The sequence below is a fragment of the Kwoniella dejecticola genome, chromosome 5 (assembly GCF_000512565.2).
Source record: "Kwoniella dejecticola CBS 10117 chromosome 5, complete sequence".
In the NCBI taxonomy this organism is placed as follows: Eukaryota; Fungi; Basidiomycota; class Tremellomycetes; order Tremellales; family Cryptococcaceae; genus Kwoniella; species Kwoniella dejecticola.
This window is the reverse complement of record NC_089305.1, coordinates 1,766,422-1,779,923: the sequence shown is the minus strand read 5'-3', so window position 1 is coordinate 1,779,923 and position 13,502 is coordinate 1,766,422. Positions and strand designations below refer to the sequence as shown.

Sequence of the window (13,502 nt, the reverse complement as noted above, 5' to 3'; positions counted from 1 at the left end):
CAGACGCAAAAACCAAAAACTACAGCACCCGGGATTCCCAAGTGGTCCCCCACCTTGGTACTAACCGAGCGATATCCAACTTAACTGCGGGGAGCAGACGGGACCCGGTGCTTTCTGGATTCTATGGCCGTAGATGAAAGAAGGAGGGATTGTGCGTTTATATATTAAGGCATTTTTTTTTGGATTTATTGAGAAAGGAGACGATCTGAGCTCAGGAAGCACCGGGTCCCGTCTGCTCCCCGCAGCAGTCATAGAGAATTGGACGCGCGAGGGAAGGAACTTCATCAACAGAGGAGACAGAGACATATGTTCAAACATTGCTGTTGTCCTGTCCAGGAGAAGCGTTGCCAAGCTATGAACACTAACACCAAAGCAAACTTCCTGCAGGGTATTCACCTCAAATGCAATAACTTATTTGACCGTTTCCGAGCCAGCAGAGCAGCGGCTCGTCTTTTGGTTCGACTCTGTTCCAGCAAAGATGGAGTCTAGTCTTGCCTGTCCGTGATTTGAGTACATGTCATACTCGTGAGCTTCGGCATGACTGAAGGGGTCGGTGACTGACTGGAAAACTCGACTGGTTGTGGAGACCCCTTGTTACAAGTTGTCACGGAGATCGGACTGAAACAAACCCAGCAAATGTTATTTTGTATTTCCTGTTTTTGGATTCAACCGCGGCTCGAAGGCCAAGCACAGGGGAAGGGGAAACAGGGCGACGTCATTCCGCAATAAAGTAATAAGCTTACCCTGGAAATCTTAACTTTTCAAACTACGACCTGTGTTTCGACCGACCGGATTTTGACTGTGCATTTGAACATATGAGCGTATGAGCACAGCTTTGGATGATGTTGTCTTGTCCATATGCTTGCGAGAGGTCTGATCAACAACAAAACTGAAGAGACGTAACCTATCGTATAAAATATAAGTTGATCGCGTCGCAACGACTTCTCCGATCTACTTACACTTACGATCACATCTTTGTTCGTCAATCTTGAGGTATAACACAATCCCGCCACCTCTGTGACCACCACCGAAAATGCACGCTCGATCCGCTTTGATTGCTGTCGTCGCCTCGACCTCCTATGCTGCTGCGTGAGTCTGATGACAATGGTCTATCGTCCGCATACATCAATTGAGATCCCGATGAAGATTCGCTGATCCTTCGCCTCTTTTAGATTGTCATCGTAAGCTCCAGGACTATCAGCCTCTGCCAACGTTTTCAAAATCGAAATTGACGATTTGTTTTGCTTCCAATCCAGAGGATGTACGACTCAACTCGCCTCTTTAGCGTTAGGTGATCTTGGATCATGTCTCCAATTGACCAGTCTACTTCCAGTCTTGAGCGGAGGAGTGAGTCCGAGTCTTACCTGCTCACGTCATTGACAGCAGTAGATATTGACTGCACATGCCGTACACTTACATGAATCCATTATTGTTCGATCTTAGACAAACGACTCAATCACATCGACCATAAATACATACCTCACCTCTCTATGCTCCTCTTCTACTCCAACATGCTCAAATTCGACCCTCTCTTCCGCACAATCATCAGTCAACAGCGCCTGTCAATCTGATTTCTCCGCCGGTGGGACCGACGCCGTTGAGATACAAGGATTAGTAGGCCTATTGGGTAATTACGATGAGATTTACGCTGCGGGTTGTTCAAAGAATTCTACGTGAGTACCTGAGTTCTTCTATCTCGTGCCGATCGACATCTACCTTCACCTGCACCTGCTCATGCTCGTGCCCAAACCGAATCAAACCAAATTATCTGCCAACCTCAACGCACAATAACACTTTGTGCTGATGCATCCGCCCGACGCTTATCCGATTTTCTTTCGCACAGGACAAGCGATTTCTGCGTGGTCGACGCTCTGAATACCGTCTCCAACGCCACGGGCCAAAGCATCACCGTCAGCTATCTCACCTCGATCCTTTCTGGCGATTCGTCCGTCTTGAGTGGTCTTGAAAGTGTCTATTCATCGGGAGCGCTCTGTACGGGATGTGTATCAGGGTGAGTTCCCGGATCTTCCTGTCCCTGAATTATTGATTTCGATCTGATCGATGCTAATGTACACGCCCGAACGTGCTTAGTATCTACTACGAAGCCAAACAAGCCAACTCTTCAATCGGTACTTCATCTTTCGGCCAAGCATTGAACCAACAATGCGGTGCTGATTTCGGCTGTGAGTTCGTTTTCCGTTTGCAGCTCAACAGCTACTACAGATGAACAGTTCTTTAGCTGACTGACTGATTATTTCCTTTTCATGGACATTATAGCTACCGCACCGAATAGTACCAACACCACTTCGTCTACTTCGCAATCTTCCCCTGCAGCCAGTGGCGGTTCATCAGCAGGCGAACTGACGGTGCCGTACGCTACGTTCGGCGTAATGGGGGGTATGTTGAGCGCCTTGATTGTCGGCGCCGCTACTGTCTTGTAAAGCACAACGTCTCGATTGCAGTCGGATTTATGTGGCTTAGAACGATATAGTATCTTATGGTGCGCATAATAAGGAAAGGAGGAAAGGAGATACCATATAAACGGACAATCAGATAAGTAGTCATATTAAATTCTCACCCACATTCACGGTTTGGCATCAGCTTTGTTTCCATTAGATCTATCAATACAGTATCAGTACATCGGATGTATCGTCCTCCATTCGAGCTACAATACTCACGATGTTGAGTGATACGACGCTCTGAAAGATCCTAGTTTATACTGACATTCGTTTGGGAAGATCCTTTGTTCTGCCGAAGGACCCCTTTATACTATACTAACAATTCACTACTCCCCATTGACCGATCTAGCCTACTCACCATACAGCATTTAGGTCGTACAACCCTAGAAAGCTGTGCCACTCACATCGATCGGTGGTCCTAGACTGCCAGAGAGAGATATGATATCCTTTGAACATTGACCCCTTCCCATTATACTAATCTCCCTCTTCAAATTGTAGAATTCCTTTGATCTATACTTGCTAAGGTTGTTTGAAGTGGACAACCCGGCAAGTACTGGACTGTATCGTTGTAGGTACAGTTATCGATATGTTCACATTAGCGTCGCAACCGTTCCAAGTTCCCATGATGAGGAAGTCGAGTCAACCGTTGTTCTCGCCTCGCTAATCGTTCGACCGAACTCACCACTAACGACATTCATCTTCTGCGTCATTCTTCATTCTTTATTCTGCATTCATTTATCATCATAATTCCTGCAGAAACTTCCTAGGCGTGTTGGAGTCGAACCACAGGTTACGAGAGGGAGACTGCTCGGAGCGAACTCATTTTTAAGAGTAGGGGAAATAGATTTATCACAGAAGGTAGGAGAGGACAGGATAGGATAGAATAGGGTACCCGATTCGACATGACTTTCAAACTTCAGCCAAGTGAGTGTTTTGAGCCTTCTTCTTCTTGAGCTGGTCACATGCACGTAAGCATATTTGCGTCGATGCAGAAGCTGACGCTCAATGCCCTTGCCCTGCGGCGAATGGCAGTCGAAATCACAGCTATCTCCCTAGCTTCAATCGCCGTCCTCCTAATCATCTCTTATGCAATATACAAGCTCTCTTCTTCCTGTGGTTGCGGCTGTGGGTGTCGTACATCTTCTTCCGCATCAACTACACCAATACACGAATCCCGCGAGGCAGGCCATACCCTAGGTGGAGGGTATGGTGGAAATGGTGGATATGGTGGGTATGGAGGATATGGACATGATCCGAATAACCCATATATGAATTACGATTATACCAGTACCCTCGATCCTTATTTCGCCAGTGCAAGTGCAAGTGCAAGTGCGAGTACACCGTCCTCGAAAGCTCGGCACATCCATACCCACATGCGCGGAAATACTCCAATCCAGTCTTCTCCATCTACAGGCCAGACATCGTTAGTCACACCCTCGACATCGGGTGGGAGTGTTCGATATCAACATCAACATCAATATCAGCATAAGTTGAAGAAGGGTGGTCTGGCAATTAGTAGTCCATGGCAACGAGATCGAGACCTGTCAAATTCAAATGACAAGGAGAAAGAGAAGGAAAGAGAGGGTGGAGTGAATGATGAGTTGGTAGTCGTCACATACGAAGATGGATTGAGGAAATTAGGTATACAGCCAATAAGAGAAGCACCTTACCATCAGCAGCAACAGCAACATCAATATCAAGTCGATCAACGAGGCGATAACGGAGGATCGTACGGTCGATATGTACCGCCTATAAATACGAATGTCTCGGCTATAGCTCCGTCCAGGCCGGAGTTGGTGGAGAGGAAAAGTTCAAGGAGGACGTATCATAGTACCGCAGGACGAGGGCATGATCAAGGCGGGGGAGGAAGAAGAGCGTATGCGACGAATACGATGGGTACGACGGGTAGTAATCTGTTGCCTAGTTATTATGTTGAGACCAACCCTGGGGACGAGTAGGTATATATGTGGGGCGGGAAGATTGGGAAAGTCGTCTGGGCTGGAGAGAGTGATCTGCCTGAATGATATTGCTATTTGACACGAGTTGTGATTGATTGATAAATGATAGATGAATGTATTGTATGTGTTTCCTCGATAATGAGATAGGACATCCGGTCTTGGGCTTGCCTCAGATATTTTATGTTTCGCTGGTGCATGCTATTTTTACGATACAGACATAGATCGATGTGATATGACAATTGTGGTGATAATGCCGATGATGCTGATGGTGATGCTGAATATGCTGCTGATGGTGGTGTTGATGGCGATGCTGAAGCTTTTGAGAAGAGCACGTGATAGACGTTGTCGTCAAATGCTACAAGAATAGACAATGATCAGGTCAGCTGGGTGCCTCAGAAGGATTAGATGAGGATCGTCCGTGTCATGGTGATCCCATCTAATACTCCAGTGATCAAGTGATTCAGAGAGATAAGATGACTTACTCGTGCTCCCTCCTCCCCATAATCTAATTCAATGCTCTCCCTCCATCCCCCGTCATTACTCCAACTCCAACTCCATCCGCACCAACTCCATCACTCCCGCCATCGCTACCAATTCCCAGCTCTTGCTCCATCTTCAGCCTCTTCTCATCCTCTTTCCGACTCTTGACAGGCTGTAACAGATACTTATCCAGTAAGGTATATTCGAAATACGCTCCGATAGCTACCAGTCCGCCGAAGATCATCTTTTGATTAGGCGAGAGAGCTATACAAGTGTAGGAGTATGAGTATATGTCGAATTCAGCGCCTTTGTCAGCTTAGCTTAGCCGAACAATCAAACGAACGAAGTGAAATGAGATGAGATGACATGACATGACATGACATGACATGAGATCGATCAGGCGAAATCGTACAAGATCGACTCTTCTCTCCTTGTGCGGCGCAGATGATATGGGACGAATCACGAATCACGAATCACTCACCGTTCCATGCTGATACCATTGTCCGTCTATTGAACATCTCACTCATGTTCTGGTTCCCACTCCCGCGACCGTTTGGCTGAGTTGCGTGACTCCGTATCGAGCGACCGTTGACATTTCTGGACCGCAAGAGTATATGGGTTGAGCTTGGCTTGAGCCTCGTTAGGAATACGGACCTTGAAGTTGCAGGTGACATGGTGAGCTGGGGGCTTTCTCGATGTATTTCCTGCTCAGTTTGATAACGGGAATCAATCAAGTTGATCAGATGAAGTCAGTTGCGAGCAGTTTCTGAAAAGTGATCGGTTCGGTTAATTCGCTAATTAATCTATAATCTTATCGCGCTCAACTCCATTGGGCTTTTTGGCTTGCCTTGCTTGATGGGTCGATACTTACACATCTCATTGCTGTACTCGTACCCATCTTGACTGACTATCAGAGCAAAGAGGAGAAGCGCATCCACGATAACATCCGATATATTGTTTCATCTCAATTCATGGTCATGGTCATGACTGTATACTCGGGTACCTCGCAAAACACGTAGTAACTTAAGAAAGCCTATAGAATTGTATATACAAAAGGTAAAGATAATTATGCTAGAACAGAACAAAACAAAACAAAACAATAACAATGTACTCAAGATGAACTATCCATCCTTATCCTTCCACCACGTACTCCTCTGATTCACAATTGGGTATGCCCACATGTCCACTACTTTGCACAAGGACGTCTGACGAAATGGTCCTTTAAGAATCGAAAGCAATCCATCGTAAGGGGTATATTTTGGGGGATTAAGTACCGAGCTTGGACCCGGACCTGCGCTTGACTAGAGCACGACACAACCCGCGCAACAGCCTTTATCCACTTGATCGTCCTTCGCATCTGCTCGTCCACCTACTCCGCCAGTCGCTGATTTCCCGGGTGTTCCGACCGCTTGGGGAGGACCAGATTCCTATATGGAATTGCGTGATCAGCTGTCGATGTCCTTTCATTGAACATGAAGGAGCAAAAAGGACAGCTGATGAGTCAAAAATAGGAGACTCACCTTTTGATACCTCCTGATAGCTCTGACCACAGCGATGAACGCCTCATCGACATTGACACGTTGCTTGGCCGAAGTCTCTATGCATTGGGCGTTGAATCGCTTGGCAAGATCTCGTCCCTCTGTCCGTGATCCGGATATGTCAGCTTTGATACCATTTCGAGTAAGCGGCAACTGACCATGCGGTTGTACTTGTCTCTCGTACTCCAAATCACACTTGTTGGCTACCACTACGACTGGGAAATAATCCTTGTCTTTCACCTAAATGCCCTGACGGTCAGCTTGTTGCGCTCTTCTCTGAGCCTATAACTCAGCTGACTTACTCTCAAGATTTGTTGATGGAAGGTCGATACTTCTTCGAACGAGCTCCGCGAAGTGATAGAGTAAACCAGCAGAAATCCCTCCCCTATGTGCGGATAAGCGTATTAGCTAACGCTATGATGTCGGAAAAAATCAGCTCAGCTAAGACCTCACCGGTTCTCATATACTGTTCTCGCATAGCTCCATATTCCTCTTGTCCAGCCGTATCCAGCACATCAAGCAAAGCTACCTCTTCATCGATTATGCATTGTTTCCTGTACGAGTCCTCTACATCGTAAATGTCAGCTTATTTCGCTCATGACGCGACAATTCTCGAAGCAGCTGACCAATTGTAGGATCATATCTTCGCGCCGTAATAGTCTAAAATCAGCACAAGCCTCATGACGCCACGGCACGCTTCTAGTTCAACACTTCACTCACTCGTCAACGAACTATCGAACAAAATGGGAAATGGTCAGCTTGCGCTCTCAAAAGACTACAGAAATGCACGCTTACATGCGATTGGATGAATTGAATCGTCAATGCTGATTTACCGACACCTGCAAGAATCATGCCATGTCAGCTATCTGGGTGAAAAATGGGGACCGTGCGCGGTTCATTGGGAAATCATGAGAGTGAACGTTTGCGTATTCGTGTGGATGTTCAATCCAGTGCTGTCGTCGTTACTGTTCTCTGGGAGGCGTACAGGGGCTGACAGAGTGATGTAAGGTCCAAGGAGAGTGATTCGGTGGTACCATCCCCATTTAAAGGCATCTCACACGCACAGACCGGTAGTCCGAGATGCAAAGGCGAAAACAGACAGACTTACCACCACCGCCAACAACTACCAGCTTATACTCGCGTAAGAACTGAGCCTGAGATAGGAGAGGAGACACTCAGCTGTAAGACTACTACACTAGTGTCGAGTAGCTGCAACGCGTCCTACTCACTTTCGACATGACTGAAACCTGATCAGCGGTTTACAGGGCCAGGGGTATTCTAAGGATGATTGACCGTTCGTTGACTTATGTGTAGTGGGTTCGGGATGGGTATCTTCCAGAGATACAGAAATGACAGTGGTTGTATCTTTCCGGTGTTGAGAAGTACAGATTAACGTGACGAGGATGATGAGATGAGATAGAAAGTATGGTAATGTATGATAAAGTAATGTTGATGAATTGATGTCTGAGTGATTGATTGATTGACTAACTGATTGACTTTCGTGATGTCTTTGTCTTAACTCTTAACATCACTAAATGGTTAACTCGCTTAAAGTTATCTGATTCTGCTGGTTTTGTCACGTGATTCAGGCAGATGTCCCCGGGTTTAGGTTACGGCATTCAGCTTGGGGTTGTGGCATATGAGTGTGAGCGGGGATGATTATCCGTTTATCCTGTGGGATTAAGCTTAAGATGTGATGAGGGAGAATTAAAGGTGATTTGTCGGATGATGATGAATGATATCTCTCACCATAGACAAAAGACCGAACATGTCCCGCTAAAATTGACACCACACAGTACCACCATGGTACTGTGTGATCGTGTCTCGACTATTATCGATAAGAAGTGAGATGCGGGGTATATAAAGGCACATTCGCTTGGGAAGGATGATGTGATCTTTCAATATCGATCTCAGATCATCGAAATCCAAAATACACAACTCATTTGATTCGAAACCCCGCTCCATAATACCAAATTACCATCGCCATCAGCACCGACCACTACAACCACCATGTCAGGTAGATTCAACGTCTTACTTCTTGGTGCAGGCCCGATCAACTTTGGTGAGTTCTTCCCATTATATCCCTTTGTCCGTGGGGCTGTGACACGTGTCTAACAATGTCGTATTTTGTACCACAGGTACCACCGAAGGGCCATGGAACCATGTTGGTCATTTACCTATATGTATACATATACCTAGGCCTTGTATAGCTAATCCGATATTTGCTTATGTAGTCTAGAAGGCTCGAGCAGTATGTCAACCTCACCTGATCCTGATTTATGCCATGATGTATGTGCGGCGAGTGCTGACAATGACCGGACAGGAAATTAGGCAAACGACTCAACGTGGTCGGTCTGATCGACATGAACGCCGAAAGAGCCAACAACGTCTTGACTATCAAGCGGGCCGACGCGAATGTAAAGAGCGGGTACGAAAACACACGAGTGTTCACAAGTATCAAGGAGGCCGGTGAGGGTCTTCAAGGGGATGATACCCCTCAGTGAGTCTGCGTAAATCCCTTCGTCATGTAACGTAGATATGTACGACATCTTACTGACGAAACTATTGAATTATACCTTTGACCACCTGCTATCCCCTCCGCTCCCTCGCACTGCCTGAATCCCGTTGTCCGAATCCAGTCTTGCAGTCTTGGGATTCCAAGCGAACTCGCGAGGCTCCACCAAGTCAGGACATGATAACGAGCTTGAAATCATCAAGTATTTCCCGAAGATAGGGCTGTCCATCGAAAAGCCGATTAGCGATGTCGAGGATTTCAACGATGTCGAAGCTGTAGGCAAAAAGCTGAAGGAGAATGGCAATGTTACAAGTGTAGGATACATGTTGAGATATCTCAAGGGTATGTTGAAGTCGCTGTCCCTCCCCGACTCTGTGCATCTGGGTAAGAATGCCAAGGCGAAATAAACTGACGTCCATCCTTTATTTGTGCAGCTGCCAGAGAGATCAAGTGAGTTTCCAGACAAGCGAAACAAAGTAGGAGAGTATCTCAGCTGATGCAAGCGGATGTAGACGCTTGATTGAGGAGAACAACTTGACGATTATGCATACTCAGGCGTCGTATTTATTCGCTTAGTGAGTATAGTCTAGTGCAACGCCCTCAATAGACAAGGCTGCAGCTGATTGATAATGGTTTGTAGTGACTTCGCAGCTAAGGATTTCTATGGATACTGGAGCAAATCCCGCGAACCAGGACGTGAGTCATCCCATAACACCTCAACAAGCTGCTTCTCCTATCCTCCCAGCTAAGCTAATATACGTACGGTCTCATAGCGATTGTCACTCAAGCTACGCACATCTGTGAGTTGTTTCTGCTTCACCTCACCCTAGCATCGTGTATCCTCTGGATATCATCCCACCCAAAGCCTCCTGTATTGCTGTCATCTCCAAAAGCGTACTCATCACTCACTCATGAATCGCTTTGAACCATCAGGCGACTTGACCAGATTCCTCACGCCTCCAATCATCTTAGACTCCGTGCATACCAACACAGTAGAACACACCGACAAAGCCGGAGAATTATCCATTTTCCGCTTCGACGAGAAGGGTCTAGTCAAGCCCGAGGACAGGATACCCAGGGTGACGTCGGCTTCGTGGAGATACGAGGGCGGGGCTACCGGCAGCTTGTTACATGCTGTCTGTCTTCATGGTGAGTGGCTGATCCTACTTCTGCTCAGTCCTCTCGTCACTCTGCCGACGGACGAAATCGTCATAATCGGGATCGAGCTGATGCACATTTTTTTCAATTGGCGTTTTCATGTATACAGAGGGAGACTACGATTGCGAATTGATGGTTATTGCCGATGGTTGGAAATTCAGATTAGTAGATCCTTATGGCGTCTCACCTAGATTATACGTACGAAAGCCCGGGGATCTGGAAGAAGGTGAGTTCAGCTTTCTAAAACGTGTGATGGAGACCTCAATAGCGGGATACATAGCTTACGACCCATGATATATGTACATATACTCTAGTCCGAACGATGTTCACCAATGTAAGTTTTTCTTCTTCCCGCCCAGCTCACTACCATTTTCAAATACAATTTCCAGTCTATCTCGGGTCGAAGTCTAATACACGGAACAGACACTGATCCATTCAATTCTATCACGCTTCTGGTGATCAGGACGACTGCTATTACTCGGAATTCGAAGCTATCATCGACGTCATCGACGGTAAATCCGACGCCTCGGTGATTCTTTCGCCATATGAAGATTCAATCAAGACATATGAATTTGTAAGTGTAGAATTTCCTACTGTTACTTCCACTTCTACTTCTCTTACAACCCGCGTCCCATTTCTACAAGGCGTGAGACTTACTCTTACTTACGAATGTTATTCGGTCAATAGACATGGGCAATAAGATTGGCAGGAGAGAAGAATTATCAGGCCAGAGCAGGTCTCAATGGGACGCAGTAAGATCAGAGGATGAGAAGCAAAGTCCCAGGGCCCGGTGCGAGACATTGTTTCCGTGTTTTCGATTGAGGGACCGAAGATCGATGAATCAGTTTTAGTAGACTGATAGGAGCAAGAGGTGTAAATGCGATTGATATGTATTTCCTAGCTATATTGCAGCAGTCCTTCTCCTAATGAGGACCGAGATCTGCATAATGGAGACGCAAGCTTTGAGATTAGTGCACTGTAATCCAGATAGCTAGACATAAGACATGATACATGGTATGATACATACGATGACATGTGTTTGGTTTGTATATACTTCTTTTCCTTTCACTACATCCCTTGGTCCTGAGTCTGCCTGTCGACCTCTTCATTGTGCAAGACCCAGACCAAGATGCGCCATTCTAGTCCGCTTCAAAACCTTCGGAATTCCTAATCAATTTATAGAAGAACCTCGTAGCGTTCAAATGGCCTTCAAGACTGATTCGCTACCAGATTTAACAAAGCAAGATCAACATCGGAACCGAGAGATTGGTTGATCTGATATACAACAAGAAAGGGGCAGCGGGGCAGCGGACAAAGCTCACCTCATCTACAGTATGTTGATTAAGATTCTCAGTGATCAACGTAGGTGTGAACCGATATATGTCAGTCGTGAGGTTCCAGAATGACTTGGTATCCGTGTTGGCTGAAATACGCGAATATACGCATTTGAGCATCTCAGTATTGTAATCCTCATCTTATCAATATTGATGCTAACCCTCGACTCACCAAACATTCCCGAAGGAGCAGCGATGGTATCATTACCAAACACAGCTTTTGCCGTTCCACCAAGTAAAGCGAACGATTTCGTCCTATCCGAAGTGATGGGAGCGGGTTCTAACCCTTTCCCACCTGGCACTTTCAACGTGATGTGCGAGGTCGAATTACCGTGGTTCTCCCCAAAGGCTGAAATGGAGTATCCCAATTTCTTGGCTAAGGGCTTGAGGACGTGCGCAACGTGTTCGATAGTTTCGTTGACGGAAGAAGTGAATGCGATCCTATAATTGACGGTGGCTTTTCACAGAGCGTACAATCAGGTCAGATGGTACGAGTATGTGTACACGATGTGGGAGGAAAGCTTACCATCAACGACTTCAGGTAGAGCGTTGACTTTGACTCCGCCGTTGATCAGGTCGATAGCTTGCGTTGTGGCTAGGAAACTGTTGATCACCCTATCTTTGGAAGCGAGCTCCACAGCGAGCTTATCCCATTTTCGAGGGTCTTTGATATCGTGTTTGACTGATTTGGGGAATTCTGGAGCGTAGTCTGCCAAGCAGTTGAGATTCTTCAAGAAAGGTGCTTTGGGCGATAAAGAAGGTTTGAATGGATGTGCTTCCAGCTCGGCAAGGAGAAGAGAGATGATTCCGACTAAAACGTACAACGTTTGAGTCAAAATCTTGCGTGCTCGATGGGATTGAGGGGGATGACTTACTAGCTGTATGAGGAGGGGGTACACTCGAATGGCCACCGAGCGTCTCTACCTTGACATTGACATTGACGGACCCCTTCTCAGCCATTCCGAAGGAAGCGATTGTAGCGCCGTACTCGTGCGAAATACCGGTGAAGCCCTCATCCACCAGGAATGAGATACTGTTCTTGCCGTATCGTTTCTCCAGGAGCTCAGCGATGGAGCCTGCACCTCGGATACCACCAATCTGCGTTCAATGACCGATAACGTCAGCTCATCACTATCACCATCAACGGGTTTCTGACAGCTCACCTCTTCATCGAACCCGTTGGCCACGATTATAGTTCTCTCAGGTTCATAACCCTCCGTGACCAGTCGTTCTAATGCTCCGTAAATACCTAAGAGTGTGTTCTTACAATCACTCACTCCTCGACCCCAGATCCAAGTGCCAGGGGTGGAAGGTGTAGCATCATGAGTGACTTTACCTTCGAAGGGCGGGTAAGTCCATTGATCGAGAGTAGCGGGTAAAACGGGTACAGTATCGGTATGAGCCATCAATAAGATGGGTTTGAGGTTCTTGTTCTTCCCTTCCCATGTGAAGAGGTGCCCATGGGCATTGACGGTTTCGTACTTGATCGGATCCTTGAACAATTTGGAGTACTCGTACGAAAGATAATGCGCGAACTGGTAATGTTTATCGAAGATAGGATCAGAAGCGTTCAGAGGGAGATCATCGAATGATTCGGTGTTGATTTGTACGGCTCGCTGAAGACGTTTGGTAGCTAGTTCGGCGTATTCGTGATCGTTGTTGATATCCCAGTCATGACCGATATTAAGGGTTGCGGGCTGAGGTGGACATTTTGCTGCTTGCCGGTCTGTCAATTCACCTTGAGAGTAAGGCCTGATAGAGTTGAGAGAGAGTGGAGAGATGAACGAGTAATATAGAATAACGAGTGAGATGGGCACAAGGTACTTGAGCGCGGTTCGGTGTCGGCTCTTAGGTTTGGGAGGGTTGTGTGCGGGCAGATGAGAGACGAGAGGGAGTTGTTCTCCCTTCTCGGAGACGGACGCGGACATGGTGAGCTTTGGAGGTATGTGATCGATGTGAGGAAGAAGATGCGAGGTCAGTCAGAGGGGAGGTCCGAATTGAGCAGAATGTTGAAGTTTGATTGCGACTGCGGTGTCTTCAGATGTTATAAACTCGTATGA

The 13,502-nt window shown here is 46.7% G+C and overlaps 6 protein-coding genes and 1 non-coding gene across 7 annotated transcripts; 3 read left to right on the top strand and 4 right to left on the bottom strand.

Annotated features, from left to right (window-relative positions):
• Window positions 1–17: 17 nt before the first annotated feature.
• I303_104760 lies at window positions 18–132 on the bottom strand. The gene has a single exon (XR_001936504.2). It is a non-coding gene; the product is annotated as a 5S ribosomal RNA (ribosomal RNA).
• Window positions 133–1,033: 901 nt separating this feature from the next.
• I303_104759 (uncharacterized protein) lies at window positions 1,034–2,441 on the top strand (the record flags this gene model as incomplete). The annotated part of the gene is made up of 6 exons (XM_065969030.1): window positions 1,034–1,089; window positions 1,257–1,347; window positions 1,444–1,673; window positions 1,844–2,011; window positions 2,092–2,183; window positions 2,278–2,441. 6 exons carry the CDS (start codon window positions 1,034–1,036, stop codon window positions 2,439–2,441), a joined length of 801 nt encoding a protein of 266 aa, XP_065825102.1.
• A 920-nt stretch (window positions 2,442–3,361) lies between these two features.
• On the top strand, window positions 3,362–4,417 carry I303_104758 (uncharacterized protein; the record flags this gene model as incomplete). Its single annotated transcript, XM_018407567.1, has 2 exons — window positions 3,362–3,383; window positions 3,492–4,417. The coding sequence occupies 2 exons, from the start codon at window positions 3,362–3,364 to the stop codon at window positions 4,415–4,417; spliced, it is 948 nt and encodes a 315-aa protein (XP_018262778.1).
• A 505-nt stretch (window positions 4,418–4,922) lies between these two features.
• I303_104757 (uncharacterized protein) lies at window positions 4,923–5,571 on the bottom strand (the record flags this gene model as incomplete). The annotated part of the gene is made up of 2 exons (XM_018407568.1): window positions 4,923–5,161; window positions 5,379–5,571. 2 exons carry the CDS (start codon window positions 5,569–5,571, stop codon window positions 4,923–4,925), a joined length of 432 nt encoding a protein of 143 aa, XP_018262779.1.
• A 627-nt stretch (window positions 5,572–6,198) lies between these two features.
• On the bottom strand, window positions 6,199–7,673 carry I303_104756 (Ras-like protein; the record flags this gene model as incomplete). Its single annotated transcript, XM_018407569.1, has 10 exons — window positions 6,199–6,324; window positions 6,418–6,536; window positions 6,594–6,675; window positions 6,738–6,820; window positions 6,889–7,002; window positions 7,062–7,078; window positions 7,156–7,166; window positions 7,231–7,274; window positions 7,544–7,589; window positions 7,665–7,673. 10 exons carry the CDS (start codon window positions 7,671–7,673, stop codon window positions 6,199–6,201), a joined length of 651 nt encoding a protein of 216 aa, XP_018262780.1.
• Window positions 7,674–8,445: 772 nt separating this feature from the next.
• On the top strand, window positions 8,446–10,864 carry I303_104755 (uncharacterized protein; the record flags this gene model as incomplete). The annotated part of the gene is made up of 14 exons (XM_018407571.2): window positions 8,446–8,497; window positions 8,574–8,599; window positions 8,670–8,686; window positions 8,759–8,935; window positions 9,075–9,292; window positions 9,385–9,400; window positions 9,463–9,525; window positions 9,591–9,646; window positions 9,724–9,750; window positions 9,884–10,099; window positions 10,218–10,334; window positions 10,423–10,442; window positions 10,572–10,682; window positions 10,796–10,864. 14 exons carry the CDS (start codon window positions 8,446–8,448, stop codon window positions 10,862–10,864), a joined length of 1,185 nt encoding a protein of 394 aa, XP_018262782.2.
• Window positions 10,865–11,247: 383 nt separating this feature from the next.
• On the bottom strand, window positions 11,248–13,370 carry I303_104754 (uncharacterized protein; the record flags this gene model as incomplete). Its single annotated transcript, XM_018407572.1, has 6 exons — window positions 11,248–11,331; window positions 11,431–11,531; window positions 11,615–11,899; window positions 11,969–12,253; window positions 12,318–12,540; window positions 12,606–13,370. 6 exons carry the CDS (start codon window positions 13,368–13,370, stop codon window positions 11,248–11,250), a joined length of 1,743 nt encoding a protein of 580 aa, XP_018262783.1.
• Window positions 13,371–13,502: the final 132 nt, after the last annotated feature.